Consider the following 23,885-nt stretch of genomic DNA (forward strand, 5'->3'; position numbering starts at 1 on the left):
TCTGAAGTGGATTATTGCATCATTGTGTGAATGAAATGCCTTCCATGGGACTAGTTGTGGAACCAGTTGTGTTCAATACCATACACAGGATATTTGATCTTGAAAAAGATAATGAAAATAATTTATCATTAGGGAAATATAACAGGAAAAATGTGATAAATATTGCACTGATTTAATGCTCCAATTAGCTTAACTGCTACTTGAATTTAATTAAATATTACATTGCTTGAAGATGTCCATGGATGATTTGCAAATGTACATGTACAGAGGAATGGCACTAATTTGAGTGATTAAGGCTTAAAGATTTATTAGAGGATCTTGCAAGATCTACAGTAACCAAAATGAGATCACAGAAGAGGGTAAGTCTTACAAAAACACCTGTCTTTTTAATGAAGCTATTACTGCTGATGCCAGGGTTCATCTTTTAATTTCTGGTTTCTTGCTTCATTCTACACTGTGATATTCATGCATCTCTTGAAATGCCTCACTTCCGTGAATAATCTTACATTTCCCCTGGCACTTTGCAGGAAGCAAGGTGCTCTGTTATGTTTAAAATTCTGTGCTCTCTGAAGTGCATGAGAGTTTGACTGCTGTGGGATGTCTTGGAGCATATGCAGGACCATGTGCAGACAAACTGCAATTTAATTGGAAATTATACATTTCATAGCTTAATTGTCTACTTTTCATCCTTTCTTCCAAAATACAAAATTTCATTGCAGACACAATTTGAATACCTTTGTCACGCTGAAGAGGGAAAGAATTAATTAAATCCCGGGTTGTCAGTCAAGTTGAGAACACAATATGGAAATCCCTGTTAAACAGAAGGCAAGTAGCTGTGCTCAAATTGTGATAGAGACTAATGTATCTTGTGAATCAAGATGCCATCTCCAATCTGTAACATAATGAAATGCACAGATTTTTCCCTGCCCCCATTCCCACTCTTTTTGCTCCAGTCTGAAGTGCACTCTGTAATGCATTATTAAGCCAAATTCTGACCCAGTTTCTTAATTATCTGTAAGCTACGGAGAACTTCTAGCAGAATATTAACTAAGGCAAGAGATGTAATACAGACAAACCCATGATGGCATTAGAGAGAATCATTAGCATTTTGCTAAGAAAATCCTTCATTTGTAATATTTAACTTAACCTAACATGCAGAATTTATATTTTAAAGGGGTTAAGCCACTAAAACAACCCAGGGGGAAAAAAAGAAAAGAAGAAAAAAAAGAGAATTAAAAAATAAAATTAAATAGAAATATTTGGAGAAGCATTCCTGGATTCACAAACTCAAAATACTTATAGCATACTGAAACATTTCTGGAACAACAAGATTGTATCCACTGTTCTCAGTGGATACCATGGACAGTTATTACAATCTAATATAACAATATGTGCCCTGCTATTTATTTTGGATGATCTGTAAAATGTAACCCGCTATGGCATATACATGTGTACCAAAATTTTGGGGTGTACAGTCAGGATTCAGAACTGTCATAGATGACAATTTGAACAAACCCTCCAAACACTCTGGTGCCTGGTTAGTATCAAGTAGCTGCAGTTTTATACCTCCCTGCACTGCTGCATATTAGTGCAATATGAAAATTTTTCTTGGTGAAAATACAACCACAGATATACAAAACGAGAAACAAAGAACACATGGACCTCTTCCTACAAAGCTGCAGGAGTACATGAGTTTGAAGACTTGCTGTATCTCTGAAATAAAAGTGTTTGAGTGAATGAAAAACATACTGAAAGAGCAATTTATTTAGTGAGAACAATTTTTAATACAAAACATGTTGCAAAATTATTTGAGGAAAAATACTTTCCCCATCCCAGAATTGGATGATTTGTGGTATGTGCATATAGAAAGTCAAGCTTTAATTGTAAAATTTAGACAGCAGAGAAAGCCTGCAAAATGTATATATAATTTTGTGGAACAGGATGTATTCATTCAGTTCGAAGATCAAATAAAACCCATGCAGTCCCCTTAACATTGAATTAAAGAGTCACCTAACTGCAGAATATGGAATTTTAATATATGTTTTTAAAAATATTTCTTTCATGAATTCACCAATGAAAAAATCCTACTGTTTGAGAAACAATAAGAGTCAGTTAAATACAATGTTTTATTTGTAACAGTGTCAAATGCAGCTCATGAGGGAAGTTGGTTCTTTGCAAAACATCAGATGATTGGAAAGTGCTGATAAACTTCATGTACATTCAAGTACATTGCTTCAATTTGAAGTGTGCTTTTGCTACTGGAGAATCTGAATATATCATTCCTTATACTAACACTGTGAATTTCCCACTACAACCTTCCAAATATTCCTCTTCTGGGAATTAAGGTGTCCAAAATTTCTCCAAAGTGATGAATAGTAAGACTGAGGCACCTTTCCTTTACAGGTATGGAAAAAACCTCAAAATCAATATTTTGTACTCAAGCATCTAATCCAGCACACAAGCATTGAAACCAAAAGACCAATTTTTAAAGGCGATTTTTGTAAAAGACCACACGTTTTTCCCTTTTCTTTCTAGACTAACCCCTGTAATCAGTAAGGCCCAAGCATTCATACCAGACTATCCTCTACAGAGCACAGACACCTTTTCTCATGCATTTGCAGTTCATTTGTGTTTGACTGTAATCAAGCCAGGATTTCATCAGCTGTCCCTCAGCCCAAGGAGAGAGCAACTGTGACCGCCCGTGCTCCAGGGACAAAGCTGGACACCAGGACAATGTTTACCAATGTCAGTATCTCATGGAAACCACCTGTGACACCCCGACCCACAGTGCTTGGCTCTTTCACCTCCTGAAGTGCTTTGATCCAGCAGTGGACTGTGAGGAAATATGCATGGCCTCTTAGGCTGGAACCCATTCTGACTGATGCAGCCATGGCTGGACAGACCACCTGAAGGCCCTGATCTTGTCTCTGTTGGGGACAGAGAAATCCATAGTGAAAATAAGCTGGTATCTATTGTTCACATCTTAGCATAATCACCAGTGCTATTATTGTTAAAGGAAAGAGAGCCCCCTCCCCTAAAAGCAAAATCATCTCTTTAGACACAGCAACATTCTGCTGCCTTGTGTCATGACACTCCATGGCTGTTGCTATTTGTCTCACAAAAATGTCCAGTAATAGGGGTTTTGTGCCTTCTCAGGCCTCCACTTCTTCCATCACTTCCATCACAATTGTTCGAGGGCCAGTCAGGATGAGGTTGCTTACTGTCCTGTAATCCACATGGAGAACATTGAGGCCGTTGACAGACACGACAAATTGGCAAACCTGAGGAGAAAGCAAGCAGCAAAACGAGTTATGCATTAGACTTTATTTTGTTAGGTAATTACACAGATGTACTATCAACTCTTGGGCAGACAAAACCTCCAGAACTCTTCACATCATCTGATTTGGTCCTCTTAAAAGCCCCCACATTCTTAGAATTAATCTGGCAAGTTAATTTTCCATAATTTTTTTTGAAACATTACTTCAACATACAAATCAGTGGAATTCAACTTTCCAATCTTTTAACTTTTGAGATTCATCAATCATTTATCAATATCAATCATTTTTTCTTACAGCAATGTTATTTTTTCTTGTATCAGTGATATTTTACAGTATCAATGGTACTTTGCAAACAATATGGTATCCAGCTAAGGGGTCCCCAGCAGAGGAAGGACAACTGTTGGAGCAAGTCCAAAGGAGGCCACAAAGATGGTTAGAAGGATGCAGCACTTCTTCAATAAGGAACTAAGGCTAAGGGAATTAGGTTTGTTCAGGCTGGAAAAGATGAGATTTCTGGGTGACCTTATTGTGGCCTTCCAGTACCTAAAAGGAGCCTGCAAGGAAGACAGAGAGGGACTATTTTCACAAGGGCCTGGAGTAACAGGTCAAGGAGGAAAGGCTTTAAGATGGAACAGAGTTGGTTTGGATTAGATATCAGGAAGAAATGCTTTACTATGAGTGTGGTGAGGCACTGGCACAGGCTGATCAGAGAAGCTGTGGATGCCCCATCCCTGGAACTGTTTAAGGCCAGGCTGGATGGAGCTTTGAGCAACCTGGCCTTGTGAAAGGTGCCCCTGTTGACAGCAGCGGGAACGAGATGGTCTTTAAGTTTCCTTCCAACCCAAACCATTCTATGATTCTATGAAGACAGCTCTGGCAATTGCAGTCTTTTATCTTTAGTTTGTCTTAAATGCTTTCTTAGAAATCATTTTAGTCAGCTCTTGGTAATCACAGTAAAAATATGCACAATGTTTCCAGGCTCAGGGCAAGGTCTGGATGATGACTTCACTAGATTCAGTGCCAAAACCTCCAACGGTGTAACATCAACCAAATGGATCCAAATTTTGAGAAATACTATCATGGAAGATGAAGTCAGTACTAGGACAGATTAAAATGTCACTTCCATGTGATTGGTTTTGATTTCCCTCATCAAGTATGGCTTATTAATTAATTTCAAATATGCTAGTATTTTGTTTGTAAAACCTATAACAAATTTGGAGGTTTTGTATGATCATAGGACATTTTCAAGCAAAATATTCTTGATAGAAATATACCGACCAACATCACTGTGTATCTTAAAACATTGAAACAGAGAAAAAGTCACATCAACATTGTAAAAAATGCAGGAAAATAAAGATAATACTGATTCCTCAAGGATGTTAAGACTTCTCTGTATCTAATCATAACATTACAGTGTTTGGTAAAAAGGTCAAAAAATGTGTGTAGTGTCTAGATCTGTATTTTTAATGATAAAAATATGGAGCCTAAGTGAATAATAATATTGTCCTGATGTTTCAATGGAAACAATACATTCACTGGAAGGCTATCTTACCCATAAGTCACCTTGAATCTGTAGGAAAGAAGCTATGAAACAAGTATCACCAGAAATTTTCATGCTTTATTTTATATGGACACTCTGGATCAATTGTGGGGTCAATTTTATGAGGTTCATCAAGGCCACATCCTAGGTCCTGCACTTGGGTCACAACAACCCCATGCAGCCCTGCAGGCTGGGGAACAGCGGCTGGAGAGCTGCCCTTGGGAAAGGACCTGGGGGTGCTGGTCAGCAGAGACTGAACATGAGCCAGTGTGGGCCCAGGTGGCCAAGAGGGTCAATGGCATCCTGGCCTGGATCAGAAACAGTGTGGCCAGGACAGGGATTGTCCTCCTGCACTCAGCACTGGTGAGGCTGTACCTCAAATCCTGTGTCCAGTTCTGGGCCCCAGTACAAGAAGGACATTGAGGGGCTGGAGTGTGTCCAGAGAAGGGCAACAGAGCTGGGGAAGGGTGTGGAGCACAACTCAGGTGAGGAGCAGCTGAGGGAGCTGGGGGTGTTTAGCCTGGAGAAAAGGAGGCCCAGGGGAGACCTTGTCACTCTCTCCAACTCCCTGAAAGGAGGCTGCAGCCAGGTGGGGTTTGGTCTCTTCCCCCAGGTAACAGTGACAGGGCAAGAGCAAACAGCCTCAGGTTGCACCAGGGGAGGGTTAGTGCCAGGGCTACTTGACACAATGGTGTTCGGTCATAGCTTTGACATGATGATCTCAGTGGTCTTTTCCAAACTATTTGATTCTGTGATATGAGAACAAATTTCTTCACAGAACAAGTGGTCAGACATTTGAACAGGCTGCCCAGGGAAGAGATAGAACCACCGTCCTTGCAAGTGCTAAAAGCCCTGTGTGGATGTGGCACCTGGGAACATGGTTTAGTGATGAGCACAGCAGTGTCAGGTTAATGGCTGGACTTGATGCTATTAGACCAACCAGTCTTTTCCAACAGTAACAATTCTATCAGTCTATGATTTTTCACTTTTCCTATTTAGGCAGAAGAACAAGGCAGAAATGGGTGTGGGAGAGGTGGGAAGCAGCTCTGGTGTCCTCCAATGCTAGCTCTAAAGCAGATTTTCTCACATGCCAAGTCACTTAACTTTTGTGTGCCAGCAACTTCCCTCTCAAAATGTGTAGTGAAACTCAGTTTGTATTTCTGCAAAATGGATAGAATGTAGCTATCAATTTAAGAAAAATTATAGAGGAAGCGAACCCAATCCAAAAATGTAACGTTTAATTTAAAATGTCACCAATTACTTTAATCTCTGCTCCTTAGAGCCTCTGCAGAGGAAGAGTGGCAGCAGCAGCTCCTGAAGGGATGGTAAACTCTTGCACCTTACTCCTTACCCTCAGAACTCCTCTGCAGAGCTGAAAATCCTGGCAGTAGCCTTACTGGCAGCCTAAATGATACCAAAGTATGGCAATCAGTGATACAACTCCCATGGCAATAAAATTTCCTATATATGAATAGTTCAGCTGCAAGTAGCATTGGGAAAATGATTTAGTTTTTGCATGCAGACAAAGCCTTCTAAATGTGAAGGATTTTTGTTGAAAATGTAACCCGTCATTCCTCTGCAATATGTCCAATTAGTATTTAACTGGCATGTCTATTTAGTTTAAAATGCAGATTATTGCAGTATCTGTAGGTTTCAGCTTCCAGTGGTATTTTCTAATACCTTCTATGGCTTTCCAAGATTGTATCAAGTTTTACTGAATTATAGCTCTGGCTCTAAAATAATATTTGGGTTGATTTAAAACAGACCAGCAGAAACAACATTGTCTCTTCTGGCTTAAAGCAATTTTTGGAAGTTGAATGGCTGATCTTTGTTTTACTGTTGCATATTCTCAGTCTTCTTGACTTACTGGAATCCCAGTGTATGGGACTCATGTTTGGCCAGGTTCAATGGATAAATCTGCATGCTGGATCATGGCAGGGGCATTCAGGGGCCTTTGGGCAACGCCCCTGAAAGAGGAACAGAGTTTCAGACCAGCCAGTGACCCACACCAGGGCTGCAATGGTGTAAATGCAGATGGTACAGGCACAACGTGAACAGCAGTCTGGATGCCAAGGAGTGAATTTTTTGTGGAAGACAAGAGCTGACACGTCTGCATTCTCAGTGTGTTTGTTTTATCACATGCCTTTGGCAGCACGATTAGCCAGCAATGTGCACAGCTGAGAACAGCCCCCTTCGTGCCCTCCTTTGCAGTGGATCCACATGGCTTATTAATTTCATCATTCCCAGTGGAGAGGATTAGATGCAAGAAGTCCACCCAGGCCAGATGAGATGAGAAATGCAGCGGGGAGGGCAATACACAGAAAAGCACAGTCTCATCCTAAAGCTGCAAGAAAAGACCCATGAGGAACAAGAGATGGTAGTAAAGAGCCAACTACCCTGGGGCTAGAAAGCTCTCTCCATAGTAATTGCTTGACCAGTGCTCCTGAGGGCTGAGTCTCTGCAAATTCCAGACCTGGCTCCCTCAGGGATGAAGAAATGAGGAGCCATTTGCTGTGTCCTCCAATCCTGGTGAGGAGAAAGAGGTTTGCACAGTCCTGAGCCCTTTGTTATGCTGACTGCCCTCAACTCACTCAGTCTTCCTCTCCCCACTCTGATTTCCCATTCACTGCATCCAGCAAGGGGAAATGAAATGCAGTGCTGCTTTGTGCATTTTAGTCGTTATCAATCCTGCCCCAAAAATCCAAAAATGCTCATATTGTGTATTGCTCTACTGAAGTTAGAAAACAAGCAAGAGCAAGTGAGCACCCACTCACCAGCCCTGACTGGTGAGTCAATCCATATTTTATTATCTGAGGAATTTTCTTCAGGAGACTGGTTTACAAAAACACAATGATTTAATGTTACATTTATAAAAACACATTTGAAAAAGCTGTAAGTGCTCAGCTCATAGCTGCAGCTGCTAAAGGCTTTGTAACTACAAACATGTAAAGTATTTCTGTTGGTTTCCACACATCAGTGACTATAATAGATGATAAACTACAGTTAAAAGAGCCTCAAAGAATCTTTTATTGTTCATTTCCTCATTGCTCTCCAAGGAGCTTGACAAGAGATAACCATCCCTTTTCATCCCTCAGACTTCAAGAAATGACACAGCCCAGAATAAATTCCGACCATTTTGTTGGTCAGGATGTGGTGATCTAAAAGCCACAGAACTAATAATAGATAAATAAAGCAACACTCAAATGAAAAAAAAACCCTCCCTTAACCGATTTCAAATATTTAAGTATTACAGCAGTAAGCATTTATTGTTGAGTATTTCAATTTCCCGCCATTGGAAACAGCAGCTCATGGAAGCAGGGATAGCAGAAAAAGCACCTCTGTCTTTCTGTGAGTTTTCCATCATGCATACAGAAGGTTTAACCAAAACCAGGTGTCCCCCTAAAAAGATAAACTTCAAGTTTGGGCTTACATTTGAACAAAAAGGATCTGGAAGCCTGTAGTTTAAAGAAGTTAGCAAAGATTCGTCATGCCATTTATCATTGGACTGAAGATGGCAAGAAGAGGCGAGAATAATTTGTTACCGTAACATTTGCTGGCCAAAATCGGGATTGTGCTGTACTTGGAACTGTCCAGCCCTTCCTCCCCCTCACTGGTAATTGCTCTTTCCTCCACGGCAATCTTTGGCTGCCTGCCCCTCCTCGGTCCTGCCAAGCTGCCCTGCAGATGTACATCCACACCCCTTGATTTTCCTGCTGGGACAGCTGCCTGCTGCCAAAGCAAGGCCCTGCCCTCGCAGGGGGCTGCCTGCACCAGGGCTGGACAGCTGAGCTGTGTTGATCAGGAGCTGGGCTGAGGATGACTGTGGGATCCTTCTAAGGGATGTCAGAGACTGGCTGCAGGCACGGCTGTGGAACTCTGCAACTGCCTTAAAGCCAATCATGAAACAAAAACATTGCATACCTGTCAGTAATTCTTTGTTAGTTCTGCCTCAGGATGACCTTCATATTTATAAATGATACAGGAATGGTAGAGGATAGGCAGCTAGCCTAGATCCTTGGATATTCAGATGCTGTTTGCACTGTGAGCTTTAGTTAGCTTTCCCTGCAGAGCCAAGCCTTGCTTGCTGGACTTTTTTCAGTGCAATATACTTAAAAATCCTTTAAAAATGTTCTTTTCTAGGCACACTTTTTAGAAAGGTGTTGTGAAAGTTTATAAAGAGCTGGGAATTCCTAGTGTAGACTTTGACTTAAGTGATCATTGCTGTTTGGGACAGCCCTAAAATGACATTTTAATTTATAGATGCAGTGAGTCCAACTGTTCATCTCTGGTATAAAGTAAGTAACAGCCATGCACAGTCAGCATATAATAATTCTCAAAACAGTAGGATAAGACCATGATTACATGGCCACCTTAAATTGAGATAAATTTTACATACCTGCCCAAATTAAGAGGAATACAACTGCCACCAGGCAGCATGGCTGGGATGGCCAGGGACTGTCCTTTACTCCAGCAGCTGCTGGGGGGTGAGGTGCTCATTCTCAAAGGATTTATCATTTACATTTCAGGGCCAGCATCAGTGTCTGGAATCCACTCTGGTTTTGTTTGTTTGTTTGTTTGACTGTGGGATTTTAGTGGGTTTTTTGGTGTTTAGTTGGTTAACTGCTCTTTAGGAAAATACAAACACTACTAAAATTGCAGATCAAATAGGTACCAAAGCAATCAATGTTACCAAATAATGCAGGCTTGAAGTTCTCAAATTCAAAGCTAGATTATGCAATGACACAGTAAAGATAGTGGCAAAAATACTGTTTTGCAGCAGTATTGATACTTCACCTCATTCTCTAGGCAGCAATGGGAATATTCAGGGTCTAAAACTGCAAAGCACAAAGTCTATGCCAGTGCACTTGAGTTTTCTCCTTCAACAGCAGCAGTTTACCTTTACCTTCAAGGTAAACCAAACAAAAAGGTTTGATGGGCTGTTTGATAGCAGCTCTGACATCAGCAATTAACAGCATAAAGAGATGTTGAAAACACTGCCACCAATTAATTTCCACTGAAAGTGTGAATATTACTGTATACATGGCAACTGTATGAAGGAAAATTTTTAAAAATGCTGGAGAGAGCATGAAATCCAGTCTTGCACTAATCTTTTTACTCTGGAGTAGCCAGGATTTCACTCCTGGACTCTCTGTGGATCCAAACCAGATTTCTAGCAGCTGACAGCACAAAGCAGGCCCATGTTCTGCAGCAAAGCACATCCCTTTGAGACCAAGGTAGTTCAGAAGTTCTTAGCACATTGCACAGAAACAAGTTGTCCTCGTTGGGAAAGCTGTGTCTGAAATGAGACAGGCTCAGTCATCCAGCAGGAGATAGACTGGATTTAACCCCTTGCTCTTTTCATCATTTGTATCCACAGTGATTTACATACACTTGGATAGTCTGGGACGTGCTTCCTTGAGTACTATTTCTTCTTATCATCTGATGTGAAGCCAAAGTCACACAGATAATTCCCAGTCACACAAACCATTCCCAAAATGCATGAAAAAATGTATTGCCTTCTTTTCAGTTTCTTTAAAAAAAAAAAAAAACAACCTTATTAACATCAAATAAAAATTATTAATTAGGCAAATGTAGGAGTTATTTTCAACCTTGGAAAGTTGTTCTAATTTTCCTAAGAATAAAAATAAAAGATTCTAAGTATAACTTCTTTCAGAGATGTTCAAACAAAAGTGTATTTGGTTATTTTATAGAGTAGAATTCATACCAGAATTGACAATATAACTATTTCAAAAAGAAAAGTATATCCCAATGGTAATATTTTTGCTTTTCTTCTTGCTAATGAAAATTAAAATTAAATCCATTACAGAGACAGCCTGCTTACATTTCTGTTATACAGATACCCTCAATAATTATAAATAAATGCTTTTTTCATGTCCTACTAATCTGGCAGGGACAAGGATCAGCTGGGAGGCCTGAATAGCTCAAACTCATAATTGTTTCATTATTGAAACAATTCTGAAATTCACTGTGATCTTCCAGAGGAAAGTCCTCCATATGTGGTTAGCAAACCCATCTGTTTTCTGTGTGCATGAGAGACCCACAAGATCCTGATTTCTATTAATTATCAGGCCATGCTCTCAATAAGAACCCTTCCTTATGGGCACCCATGAAATCAGGGCTGAAGGGTTAACATTTTGCAATTGTCAGTGACCTGGACATGTCATCAGCAGGATACCCAACAAATCAAACTTTTCACTCTTCAGATACTTTTGAAAGCTCTGGGCCAGTTCTACAATTGAAAACATACTGGCTGATTCCTGTGATAAGGCCACAGCTCTCACCTGGGAAGGTTACTAAACTCCTGAAACTGAGAAGGAAAACACAAAGCAAAAATAAAAACAATGCAGCCTTTACCATTGCTTGTTTCAAGAGTCAATACAGCTGCTTTGGCTTTTCCTGTCTTGCTGACAGATTTCAGCAAAATTTGGGCAAGGCTTAGGTGCTACAAGAACATAACATCTGAAACACAGCTTTCCAGCTTTCTGCAAGGAGGAAGGGGACATCCAAGCTTCCCACATTGTAAAAGAAGAGGTATCTGTCTAATGGGATCCTTTCCCCCTTGCATGCCCCTTGCTCCTCTGCAGATGCTGGGAAACATTCCTCCCACTCCTGCCTCCCAAGCACCACTGCCCTCCAAGCAAACAGATGGAATTCAAGATGTCAGTTTTTAAAATCTAATTTAAATATGAAATGTGAAGGAATTGAGAAATGAGTGAAAGTAAAAACTTCCATTTAAGGCTGTTATTTTGTCACAAAGGAACAAAAAACTACACCATTTTCATTGCTGTCACCAGCTAGAAAGGAGCTATTTGTAAGTGGAAAACCAGGCAGATTTGCCTTGCCAGTTGTTAGATCTCTTGAATAAATCTTCCCAAACAATTACCACATCATCACCTTCTACCTGACATACCATATCATGGGTTTGGCTACAAGACCCTTAGTGACAATGAGGTTTTCCTCTCTTTAGAGTGCAAAAAGATAATTTTACTTTTAAAAGAAATGTGGAAAAAAGTGTTTGCTTATTAAAAGCTGGACCAGTAATCTGATTTGGGACCTCTGCTCACAGAGAGGGATACACTCAACCTGAGTTGCCAAGGAATCTGTGGGTTCAGATGTCAAACCCCTTTCAAATGGGAGGAAGGTTCATAGCAGGACTTGGTGGCTGCAGTCCCAAGAGATGCTCCTGTCCTTTGTGCTGGCTCTGGGAGCAGCACACCAAAGCCAGGCACCGCTCCCTTTTCATCCTTTTCATCCTGTGCCAGCAAAAATAAATAAATGAAAGGACTTGTCTCCAGGCAAAGTAAGTTCCTTGATGTGCCTGACACGGATGGAGGAAGGAGGCAATAGACACATATCTGGTTGAAGGCAAAGGGAAAGAGGGAGATGAAAAGGAGGTGAAAATAGGATCAGCCTTCCTGGCAGAGCTTACACAGACCAGTAAACTGCAGCCTTAAGTTTTCAGATAACTTAAAGTCCCAGTGAAATCCATGGCAAAAACAAGTGCAGAGAAATCTGAGGCAGGAGAACAACAGTGGAGGAGAGAGAGCACAGAGCTCAGCTTCTTTTACACACTTACACACACAGCCTGCATTTATACTGATACAGGATTTCTTCTGTTTTAATAGGTCACCCATAAAGCAAAGGAATCCCCATGCTCAGCAAAGAGGCCAGGCTACAGAGATGCTGGATGTGGTACCACAGAAGAGCCTAAGGTCTAAGACTAACTTCTACTTAAAAGTAAACACAGGCAGCGCTGAATTTTTTGTTCTCACTCTGCTAAGTTTTACACTGTCACAATGGAATGAGGAAAAGAGATGAAAATCAGAGGTCCTAAAAGTTATGTTTCCACTTAGATTTTTATCTTTGGTATTTTCTTTACAGAGTTCATGCAATCTTGATAGGATTAATAAAGTAAAGCTGGAACCTCACAATTCACAACCAACTGCATGTTGCTGGAAGGTTAAAAAAATCATACCATGGCCTTTCCCCCACAACTGAGGTTACTGGATGGAACAGAATAAATTGCAGATGTGTGTTCAGTTCTGTAAATATCTCCAGCGAAAGTGTAATTGGCTGTAGAGTGGGTGGTGTGGGAGTAGGCAAGTATCCAGGCTTTGCATAAAAAAGATTTTGTCTCTCGGGGGATGTGTTTCGTGTTCATTCTGTACAGCAGTGTGAAGCTGACCCACTGTTCCATCAGGGGGCTAGAAACTGGGTATCTGCAGAGCACACTGCAACTCACAGCAGAGAGAATGAACTCCATTTACAGAATTAAAATATAACTTCATCATTCTTGTGCTCCATCTTGATCTGTGACTGCAGAGTGGCGTGGATGGTTTGCCTGAGCAAGGCTTCATTACACATTTTCATTACATATATATTACATATTTCTTTCCATTTTAAAAAAGAGGCTGAATTTTTTATAGTAATCCAAACAAATTTGTCTCCAACTGAAAAAAAAACCCAATGTGAATTAAACAACATAATTCTTAAACTGCATAATACAAAAAAAAAAAAAAGAAAAAGCATGTAATATAGTAATATCTATTTTATAACATAATACAGTAAGTCACATAATATAAAAAGTCATAGATTATCAAGGGCTTCATCGTTGGTTCAGACAGCCTCTCCCTTCTTTCCTCCCTTCCAAATGATGGGAATCTCTGGGAATTCAAATCCTTTTTTCTTCACCAGAAAGAGAATTAAACCACTGCTGAGCAAACTCCACAAATGGAGTGGACAAATTAGAGAAGGAAAAGAGCTGACCTAAGAGCCCATGAGAACAACTCTTGCTTTGGAGCACGAGTCTCTTGGGCTGCCCAAGTCTCAGCTCTGCAAGTGGTGGAGTTTTGCTGACAGATCACTGAGCAGGAATTATTCACAAAGGTAAATTAATGCTATCTGTACATATCTGGAGAGTAATAACATAAGAACATAATACCCTGAAACACAAACCATCCATAAATATGGAGTAGGGGAATATAGGTCACTGCTTTCCACGGCCCTAATTGGGAATTGGTGTGTAAAATCACTGACTTAATGTGAGTCCCAGTGAGAAATACCCACAGGTAAAGCTGGACCAGGCTGGGCCACATCAGGAAAGCAAACCAGTGACTGCATGTCTAACTTTATAAGCATTTTTATTGTATAGTGCAATTTGATACCTACCACAGAACAGTTCTGAAAAAGTTAAATAACTCAAATGGCTAAAGATGGCTCTGGGTAAAATACTGCATCAGTCTCAGAAGAACAGAGTCTAAGCTTAGAAATAATGTCTTTTACTGCTTGGGTTGACCTTTCGGGGTCTTTTTTTTTTCTGGTATATCTGTAGCTAAACCATATTTGCTAAAACAAAATTGCACATAATGAATAAAGAACTTTAAAACTATGTATCAGTTTACTTACATGGTCAAATATAATTATGATGAACTGTAGTTCATTTAAGTCCCATATTGAATAAAAACAGTGATGAAGTGCAAGCAAGGGAATTGCAGGGGCAGGCAGATTCATGCAAGGCACCCTCAGCACCCTCTGGTATCCAGCATGTTGTGAGCAGGAACAGTCTGCACTGTTTGAGACAAACAGCTGCTCTCTGTTTGCACAGACAAAAGTGCAATTGTTTTTCCATGTGTTTGGCTAGCTAAACAGAGCCTTGGCTTTAATGCAACATGCTTCCCGAATCATTCCCTTACACCATGAAAGGAAGCCACTTTGTGTCTTGAGCAGCAGCAAGCAAAGAGACGGAGACAGAAGTGCAGGCAAGAGTCTTTAGAGCAGCAGCTGGGGAGCAGCAGCATCCTTGAGGTGCTCAGGGCAGAGAGCTGAGATAGCCTGGACTTGTAAAAACAACATCATCTGAGGAACTCTCCAAGTAATCAATTGAAATGAGTATGGCAACTAAACCAAGTACTACAAAATGCTTTTCATCCTCAGCTGAGAGCAGAAATAGTTCAAAATGATAGTTTTTTGCTGAACTGGCCTCTAATTCTATGTCTTTCTTACAGACACTTAGGATAACCTTTTCAAGATTTCAGGCATTCTGCTGATCAGTTTTTCAGATGACAGCAGTCTCTTTAGAGAGGCTGGGCTACCTGGGAGTGAGCTGCAATAGCCCATAACAGCTCAAGCATGGGGAGATGTGGAGAGCTTTGTGGATAATTGGCTAGCTGAGAAAGGCCACTTCGATGTGATACTGTTGGATAAAGATAGGGGAAACAAGCTGGGGATTAAGCAACCAGTGTCCAATCACTGACAGAGGTCATGGTGACCTTCGCTGAAACAGGGAGACGGGGGAGAAAATCGCTTGCCAGAAAATGAAGATAGCCTAGGTAGAGTAGCTATAAGAATGTAAACATAGAAACAAAATAATCATTAGAGCATAGAAGTAGGTGTGGTTGATCTAAGTGTGCTTTAACCAATAATGAGCTCAGCTTTTGCAATATGTATAAGCTTCATTAACACCAATATAAATATGTGTGAGCTATCAATAAACTTTGGGATTTGCCATTCACGCATATTGTGTGAGGCATTTCTTCCACCGATCACGACAGGGAGATCCCAGCTGCTCCATCAGGATCTCGCCATTCAATGGCCTATAGACCACACAGGAGCTTGGAAGCTGTAACAAAGCACAAGCACAGCCCTGTTCTACAGTGCTGATGTCTCTCTTTCTGAATGGTAACAGCTGTAAGACTCCAGAAAAAACCCAGAAAACACTTTGATAAAGGCAGGGTTTTCAGATATCTGGGTTATCCTGTCATAAAACACCACTTACTTGAAAAGAAATTTTAAAACTATAATTTATTAAAATAATGTGACTAAATTTAGAAAATTCACTGGTCTCCAATAATGAAGCTGCAGATTTGGGGGTTTTTTGTATTTGTATTTCCTATTGATGAGAAGGAGCCAACACACAGACACAAGTACAGTGGGTCACTTGTTGCCCAAGACCATTTTTAGGTGACAAGCCTACAAACAAGTTCAGTTCTAAAGTCAACCATACCACTGTGAATGTGGAAAATGGAGCTCTGAGATATTATGAAATCTGCTTTACTCACATAAGGTTTCAGTTGTTGTAAAGAGAAAAAAAATTATTTTATTGCCCAGTAAAACTCTCTCTGTTAAAAGTGTTTAGGAAAAATCACATAGAGGCATTGGAAACCTAATACTTCTATGCAGGCTAAAATTTGGGTCTGGGATAAGCAAGTAAAACCTTGTTAAACCTGTGTCCTGTAAGTTTGGCAGAGGGGAAGATGTTAAAGGAGAAATTTAAACTCAAAAAGTTGAACTCACTATTTTTATATTTCACCTGGGAATTCCCACTGTCTTAATTCCTTTCTCTATAGTGAGCACCATGGATCCTGTTGTTCAAAAGCAGGTCTGACAATCATGAAAATAATTTTTCTGTGTTTTCTTTTGTGTGTGCAGTTTGCAGCTCACATCCTGCTGGCGTGATGTTTGCGTCAATGTTCCCAACCGCATGGTGGGGGGTCTTTCCCCTCATACCTCAGTGTGTGACTTTTCACATGCCAAGTTTTGATTTCTTCATCATAGAACAGTTCCAGATAGTCACAGCAAGCACCTGGTCTCTAGCACAAGATTAAGGTGGCTGATTTTTTAGTCAATTTTATATCCACTGGCTCAGAAGAACAGAGGCTCATGATCCACTGAAGCAAGCACAGTCCCAGACCCAACTACCTGGGGGCGGCCATGCACTCTGAGGCTTGTGCACAAGGGTGGGGTTCACTTAACCTTCCAAAACTGCTTCAGAAGTTCTGCAGCCTCAGAAGAAATTTCTTCAAAACAAACTTACACAACTCTGTGGACAAAGAAGCAAGGCAAACCAAGGAAGCAAGCAGAAAAAACCAGAAATCCACCAAAAAAAGTAGGAATGTAGGATGAAATTCTGACATGTCAGAAGATAACAGGAGCTTTATTATGGCTTTAAAAGAACTAAAATTTCACAATGAAGAGTCTACTGATTTATTACTGAAAAATGGAGCAAAACAGGAGAATTTTTGTAAAGATCAGCAGAGACTGGAATGTGGTAACATTGGAAATAGAAAGTGTCTGTCTGCAGAGTACTTACAACCTGGGCAGGGATGGCAGGGTGGGATGTCACAAAGAAAGTATCTGGAGTCAACACAAACACAAATTTCAGGAGGGGGAGAAGGATGGCTTAGAAAGATGAGAGCTGTACAAACTGACATTTGAAACCTGGGGAGCTGTAGCTTTGCTGTATAGGAGTCACTGGGCCCAGTCTGCAAAATCTCTAAGACTGGAAAACCTGGATCTTATGCTGTGAACCACACCTCCCACAAGGAAACAAAGAAACTTTAGCAAACTTATCAGTACAGGTGCCAAAACAAATCTACTCATCAAATGTTTTGTTTATGTTTGAGAATATGTCAGATTTTCTGAAATTTTCCATCTCTATTTAAACCCAAACCACTTTACAAAAATTCTGGTGGGAAATGGTCAGTATTGCACAGAGGGTTTGTGACAGGAAAAGAGGAGAATCCAAATCCAAACTGGGACTTCCTTGTGGCCACCATGGGGCAGGTTCACCAGTGGAACAGTGTCTCCAAGAGTTTCTCGACACAGAGGTTCAGCAATGACAGGGCTTCCAACACAGAGGAGGAATAAAATGGACAGAGTAGCTGGTGCAGTGAAGAGGCATTAGAGAGAGATCTAATCCTGCACTGGGATTCCCAATACTGAGGAAAACACTTCCATTATTTCAATCAACCTAAAGACACTGTGCTAATGCAAAGGATGGTCAAGGACATAAAGACTGTGTTGTTGCACTTGTAGTAGCCTGCAATGAAAGCAAAGGAGAAATTTGCCAAGCCTTGTCTCCTTCTGGCAACTAAACAAAGTTATGGCAGTGACACACAATGCAGCTTTCAAAACTACCTTCTTCTTCAGTTAGAGAAGCCTCTACTTTGGTGAGAGGGCTGAATTCACAGAACTCCCAGACAAGAGGGTGTGCAATGCAGTTTTCTGCCAAGTCCTCACAGAACCATGTTACTGTGGTAATTTTCATGGCATTAATCCCAGTACAGTAAGAGTAACATGGTTCTAGGGTAGGTCCAATCTGTGTAGAACTGGTAAAAAGATTCACTCTAAAAATTTGGGAACTGCTCATTGAGTTTAATTAAATACACACAGGGAAAGTGGAAACCTTGAGACAGTTAGGGAGGCATCACCACAGCTCACTAGCAAACTACCTGAGCAAATGATGGCCACAGACAAAGAAGAGAAGGCAGACACAGAACAGGAACACCCAGGCACAGACTCATTCACTGATCAGGAAAGCACAATGAGTGCTATACATGTTAAAAAGTTATCGAGCACAACCAGTCAAGAACTCGTTTTTAATGGTAGAGCTTATTATTTTCACATTCACAAATATTTGACTTCTTCCAACTTCCGTTGAATCATTATGCTACTGACTAGCACAGCCTTACTGACTTTTTCTTTAGGGTCTTTTAGAAAGATTTCCACTAAGGATTAAATAAATAATAATGAAAAAGCTACCCAAACTGTTCATCAAACTGTTCTACATTGTGTTCACTGTTGCTATGCTCTTAACACATCCTAATGTCCTGGTCCTGCACTTGAGGAGGAACAACCCCATGCAGTACAGAGTGGGGGCCAACCTGCTGGAAAGCAGCTCTGTAGGGAAGGACCTGGGGGTCCTGGTGGACAACAAACTATCCATGAGCCAGCAGCATGTCCTTGTGGCCAAGAAGGCCAGTGGTATCCTGGGGTGCATTAGGAAAAGCATTGGCAGCAGGTCAAGGGAAGTGATCCTGCCTCTTTACTCTGCCCTAGTGAGGCACATCTGGAGGGCTGTGTCCAGTTCTGGGCTCCTCAGTACAAGACAGACGTGGAACTCCTGGAGTGGGTCCAGTGGAGGGCTACAAAGTCAGTCAAGGGTCTGGAGAATCTTGCAACGAAACGTTGAGGGAGCTGAGCCTAAGCCTCAAGAAGAGATGACTGATGAAGCTCATTAATGTCTAGCTAAATGGTGGGTACCAAGAGGATGGGCCAGGCTCTCACCAGTGGTTCCAAGCAATAGGACAAGAGGCAAAAACTGAAGCACAGAAAGGTCTACTTGAACACAAGGAAGGACTTTACTGTGTAGCAATCATGCACTGGAATGGATTGACCAGGGAGGCTGTGGAATCCCCCTTACTGGATGGGCCCAGTCCTGTGCAGTGTGCTCTAGGATGAGCCTGCTTGAGATGGGAGATTACACCAGGTCACCCACTGTGGTACCTTCCAACATGACCCATTCTTTGATAGTATGTAATGTAACAACCGCTCTTCTCAAGCATGATCTCAATGATGTTCGAGGCTAATGCTACCCGACTCGGTTCACTCTCCAATCTCTGTGATGGATAATAGCAGATAAAATCTGAGGTCCTGGTTACTGCTGCATAAAGTGAAAGACAGAGTCAAAACATTCAATTTTCTTTGGTTTTGCAAAACCAGACTGATTTTGTGGTAAAAAATCAAATTTTCTTAAAATTAGATTTTTCTAAAGTCATAGGTGCTTAAATACAGCTTCCACAATTCTGTAGAGGAGAATGGACCATTATACCATAGTTTATAAATAAATACTATCAGAAAATGAAGCACTTACAGACATGTGTTTGAAACTTATATATACATTTATATTCAAGCCCTACAGCAGTGGCATTCATTGTGAGTAGTGCTAGTGCATGTTTAGCTCTGCTGCTTCTCTATTTATGGACAAGCTATGAAAGCAGTTTGTCAGCAACTTCTTCTGAGTGTTCACATTACCAAATACATCCATTCTCAACTCACTCTAATGTAATTATCGAATTCAGCAGCAAGCTGATAACACAGCTAAAGGAAAATCCCAACCTGCCTCAGTGTTTTCATGCTGTAATTGAAAACAGATGGCAACTTGTGTAATTTATGCCTTTCTACAATCAGTAACATGTTAGTATAAGATAAGAATTCTAAGACTGAATTGCATCTGCTTCAACACCATATGCTAGTGCACAGCATAAATATTTATCCACGCCTACTCCATCTTCTCATTTAAAGCTCAATTCCATGAAAAAATGAAAGTACCCTTCAGATAGCTTCAATTAGCACTGAAGCATCCCTGGAGTGCTTTGAAGGGCTAGAGTCCCAGCGTCAAACACTGAGGTATCTTCTCTTTCCTCAGATTCACAGAGAGGGTTAAATGGAGGCATGTACCTTGTGCCTTATTGATACAATATAAATCCCAGCTTTCAAGCTCCCTCTAGGGTGCCTTTAAGAGTCATGAAGAAGTTTCTCACCTTCAATATCCAACATATCTCTTTCCCACTATCTTGTCAAAGCTGGAAATTGGACTTGGGATACTTTTTTCCTGGGGGAAGGGTTTTTTTCTTAGGAGTTTTAGACTGATTTATCTTGCTTGCCAAACAGTTATGCAATCCTCATGTTTGAGGTCAGGTTGGCAAGGACCATCTAACGAGTTTTGTGTTTCTCTGTAGCTTGAGGTACATTCAACTTCATGAGAATCTCACTGTTCAAATTTCTTCCAATTGCAGGAATATAAGGCATTGGCAAGTCCTCTGACATCACATGGTTTTGGGCTGGTTTTCACCCTGCTGGACACTTATAATGTGTGCCTTTTAGTCTTCCATGTTACAAGTCTGTAATATGCTGTTCTTGTGGCAGTACTTGAATCCTTTGGAGCAATCAGATAGTACAGATGTCCTTTGACTGCATGAAATGGGCTTGATGACCCTGATGAAGTGACATCCATTGGCTTCTTGATACAGTGGCAACTCAATTACACTTGAGGGTTGGTTCTTATTCTGCTAGTGAAATCATTTGAGAAACTGGACCTGAAATGATCATTTGTGAATGAAGACAACAAATGCACAGGCAGAAAATGTATAAAGCTGATCTGCTCCCTGTGCCAGCTTTTAGAGATCAGGAGAGCAGAACCATGCTGAAAGGGTCCTGGCTGCACATTACAGTTCCCAAGCTGAGATCCAAACAGAAGGTGTGGTACCAGTGACAACATGTGGTCCCTCAAACTCCCTGCTGCTGAAATGAAGAAGAACTAGGCTTGAAAAGCTTAAACAGCCACTGCAATTTGTATGATTTGAGGACCTTAGGTGTCACAGCTATAAATAGTAATTTGCTAAGAATCAGTTTAAGGCATCAGACAGCTTTCTATTAACAGTTTGAGTAGGGCACTGATTTCTCCAGCCAGTGGTAAGAACAGATGATCAGCAAAATGAGTGATTAATTTGTCTCTCTCACAAGCCTCATACTTAGCTAGGTCTGCTTGTTCCATCACACTCTGTTGCAGTTATGTCACACTAAATAACAATGTGATGCATAATTTAAGTCACTAGTTTGAAGTCAAGTTGTAACTTTTCAAATAATACTTGCACCTTAAAAGCAGAAATGAACTTATAGAATAAATCACTAAAAAAAGAGAAAAAGAGTTTTGCTGACAATAGCTGGCAGTATTTAGCAGTGTCATCTGCAGAGAACAGATTTTTTCAGCCAGTCAGTAATGAATATTAAAGCAACCTGGGAACTTCAAAATCCTGCTGCTCCTGTCTGCACTGCTGATGACAGCAGACAGCTAAACAGAGCTGCAAATAACTTAGAAGAATGCACCACAACACTGACTCCTTTCATAGCCTTGTGTCACCTCCAGCTCCCACTAGTTAATGCACTTGCAGCAGCCACTCTCCTCACAACACTGTCACAGGCAAACACACTTCAGCAAACCGGGTCCAAAAATACTTTAATAAAGCTAATTGACTAGATATTTATTGAATTATTTTCTCAGCTTCACACCTGAAACTTCAGACTGTGAGTGGTAAACCTATTTACCAGCCCCAGAACAGGTATCAAATCCTAAAGCTTATAGCCTCTCACACATCTTCAGCAGATCATGCTGGTAGGGATTTTGTCAGAAATAAATTGTCTTAAAATTCCCCCAGAAGAGGATGTCACACATAAGGAGATGGCAAGTGGTGCCATGCTGAGGTGCACATGTGTGACAGAGCCCAGGTGTCCCAGTGCCATGCCCAGGCACGGCCACTGCCGGCAGCCAGAGCTCTGTCCCCAGCTCACTGAGCTTTCTGCTCAGACTCCCAACTCACGGCACTTCAGAGCAGGCCAAGAGCCCAGACAAGCTCAAACTGAAAGCAAGCCACCACTAAGTGCAGCAGGCAGGTTGAGCCTGCAATGTTTACTGCTTTCTGTGATACATGGTAGAATTTTAAATGCACAAACCAAGGTCCTACAATGACACCATGGGCAGCAGTCCTCTCTCAACACTATGTCCAGCATAATGCAAAGACAGGAAAATAGTGCTCTCCGAAGCAGGCAAGTGCAAAATCACAAGCTTTACAAATAAAGATGTTCTAAAAACAATTACAGTGGATACATCTCCCTAGGAGGAAAATCCCTGCTGCTACTGCCAAGAACTTTTCTACAAACTGCAACGCCAAGGCTTGGCTCTTCTTCAAATTCTTGCCCTTTTCATCATAGCCAACTTTCCTTGTTAGCGCTTCTTTGGTGCAGCACTCTTCTTGCAGACAAAAGCCTCTTGCACCAGCCCACCAGAAGTTACCATGCCCAGCCTGTTTTCAAAGTGCCCTTCCTGCAGTTTCCACACAGGGGAATGTTTAATTTCAAGGAGCTGTCATCTAAAGCCTGTCATTTGATTTCTTTAAATTTGACAGATTGAGGAGTTCTGTAAACAGATGGATTAAGTGACATAGATTTTTTTAAAATTTCAGATACTGCACTATGATTTACATACTTATTGCTATGGGAACATCTAACAAAAGCCCTTATTTTCAAAGAAAAACACCATCTCTTCACTAGGCTAAAGGTATTCAGCATTTCCAAAAATGGGGCAACAATTTTTGTGTCTAAAGAGGAGCTCATCTCATATACAGCTATAAATTTTTATGTGCAATTCTGCTCTGAAAAACCATTTCATGTAAAGATAACAGCTTTGAAAACAATCAGATCTGTCCTTGCGTAAAATCAAGGCAATATATCCCAGTTTTACAACACTACTTGTTCCTCTCAGGACAGTGAACTATTTGTGTTCTTCAATCTTGAATGGTTCAGGTAGACCTCTGCAACACCATGGGATTACACATATGATACCACAGTGTTGGTTTTACAACTCAGGTTTCAGAATTGCTCCACTGTACTGCTAGTTTCTATATTCAAGAATAAAAGCTGCTGTAAAATACAAAGCTCCCAAGTTCAGGATCTAGAATATACACATGAATTAATAAATTATTTTAAAATTTAGGCCCTTTACATTTTAGGCAGGATCATTATTTGAAAATAACACTCTTCATAAAAAAATGTAACTGTATTTTATATTTAGGTGTTGTATAAAACATATTAAAAAACTTCCAGCTCACTTGGAACTCAAGCTTCTTTGCCAGCAGGATATGTCTGGGTGCTGCATGTACCAACAAGCTCTGCAGCTGCCATTCCCTGTCCCAGGGGTTTTGCCTACCTGTTCTAAAAAAAAAGCTTCAAAGACAGTATGTTCTTGAAAGTTCCATTGAAATAAAGAATCAGCAGCCAGAGAGCAGAAACCCCTGTCCTGCACTTGCTAAGGAGGGTCCCACGGCAGGGCTGGCACCATGCAGCAGGCAGGATGTGCATCCCTGGAGCTGTGGCCTCCAGCTTGGTGGGTGTGAATAGACAGGTGAGAGGCAACTGGGGTGAGTGTGATGGGAATGAGAGATGAAATAGAAGGCTGGACAAAATTCATGGCAAAGTGGGGTACATGAGGAATACACCTGAAACCTTCATCTGTGTTGCTGCTATAAAATAAAGCGTGGCATAAATGGGTAGTTTAATCTTTCTGGCCATTGGAGCAGGTGTAGCAGCTAACTTAATTTTCTTGCTTTTATCAGTACTTAACATAATACTTGGCCTTTATTTTTCTCTTTGTACAAGGCAGAGATTAATTCACAGATATATGCAGGATGTGATCCAAGCCCGCAGGTAAGTCA

The 23,885-nt window shown here is 40.9% G+C and overlaps 1 protein-coding gene across 3 annotated transcripts in view; it reads right to left on the reverse strand.

The window, feature by feature from the left end:
- Positions 1-281: 281 nt before the first annotated feature.
- The window catches only part of DEPTOR (DEP domain containing MTOR interacting protein), a 78,979-nt gene continuing 55,375 nt past the window's right edge, over positions 282-23,885 (reverse strand). For 2 of the 3 annotated variants that reach the window (XM_054647987.2, XM_054647994.2), the window contains one exon: positions 282-3,281. In XM_054647987.2, the coding sequence (XP_054503962.1) occupies positions 3,153-3,281 (129 nt within the window). In that variant the 3' untranslated portion in view covers positions 282-3,152. Of the gene's footprint in view, positions 3,282-15,620; positions 20,715-23,885 lie in introns of those variants that run through there. The other variant, XM_077188329.1, reaches the window with a different exon arrangement.

The sequence above is a fragment of the Agelaius phoeniceus genome, chromosome 1 (genome assembly GCF_051311805.1).
Source record: "Agelaius phoeniceus isolate bAgePho1 chromosome 1, bAgePho1.hap1, whole genome shotgun sequence".
Taxonomy (NCBI): domain Eukaryota; kingdom Metazoa; phylum Chordata; class Aves; order Passeriformes; family Icteridae; genus Agelaius; species Agelaius phoeniceus.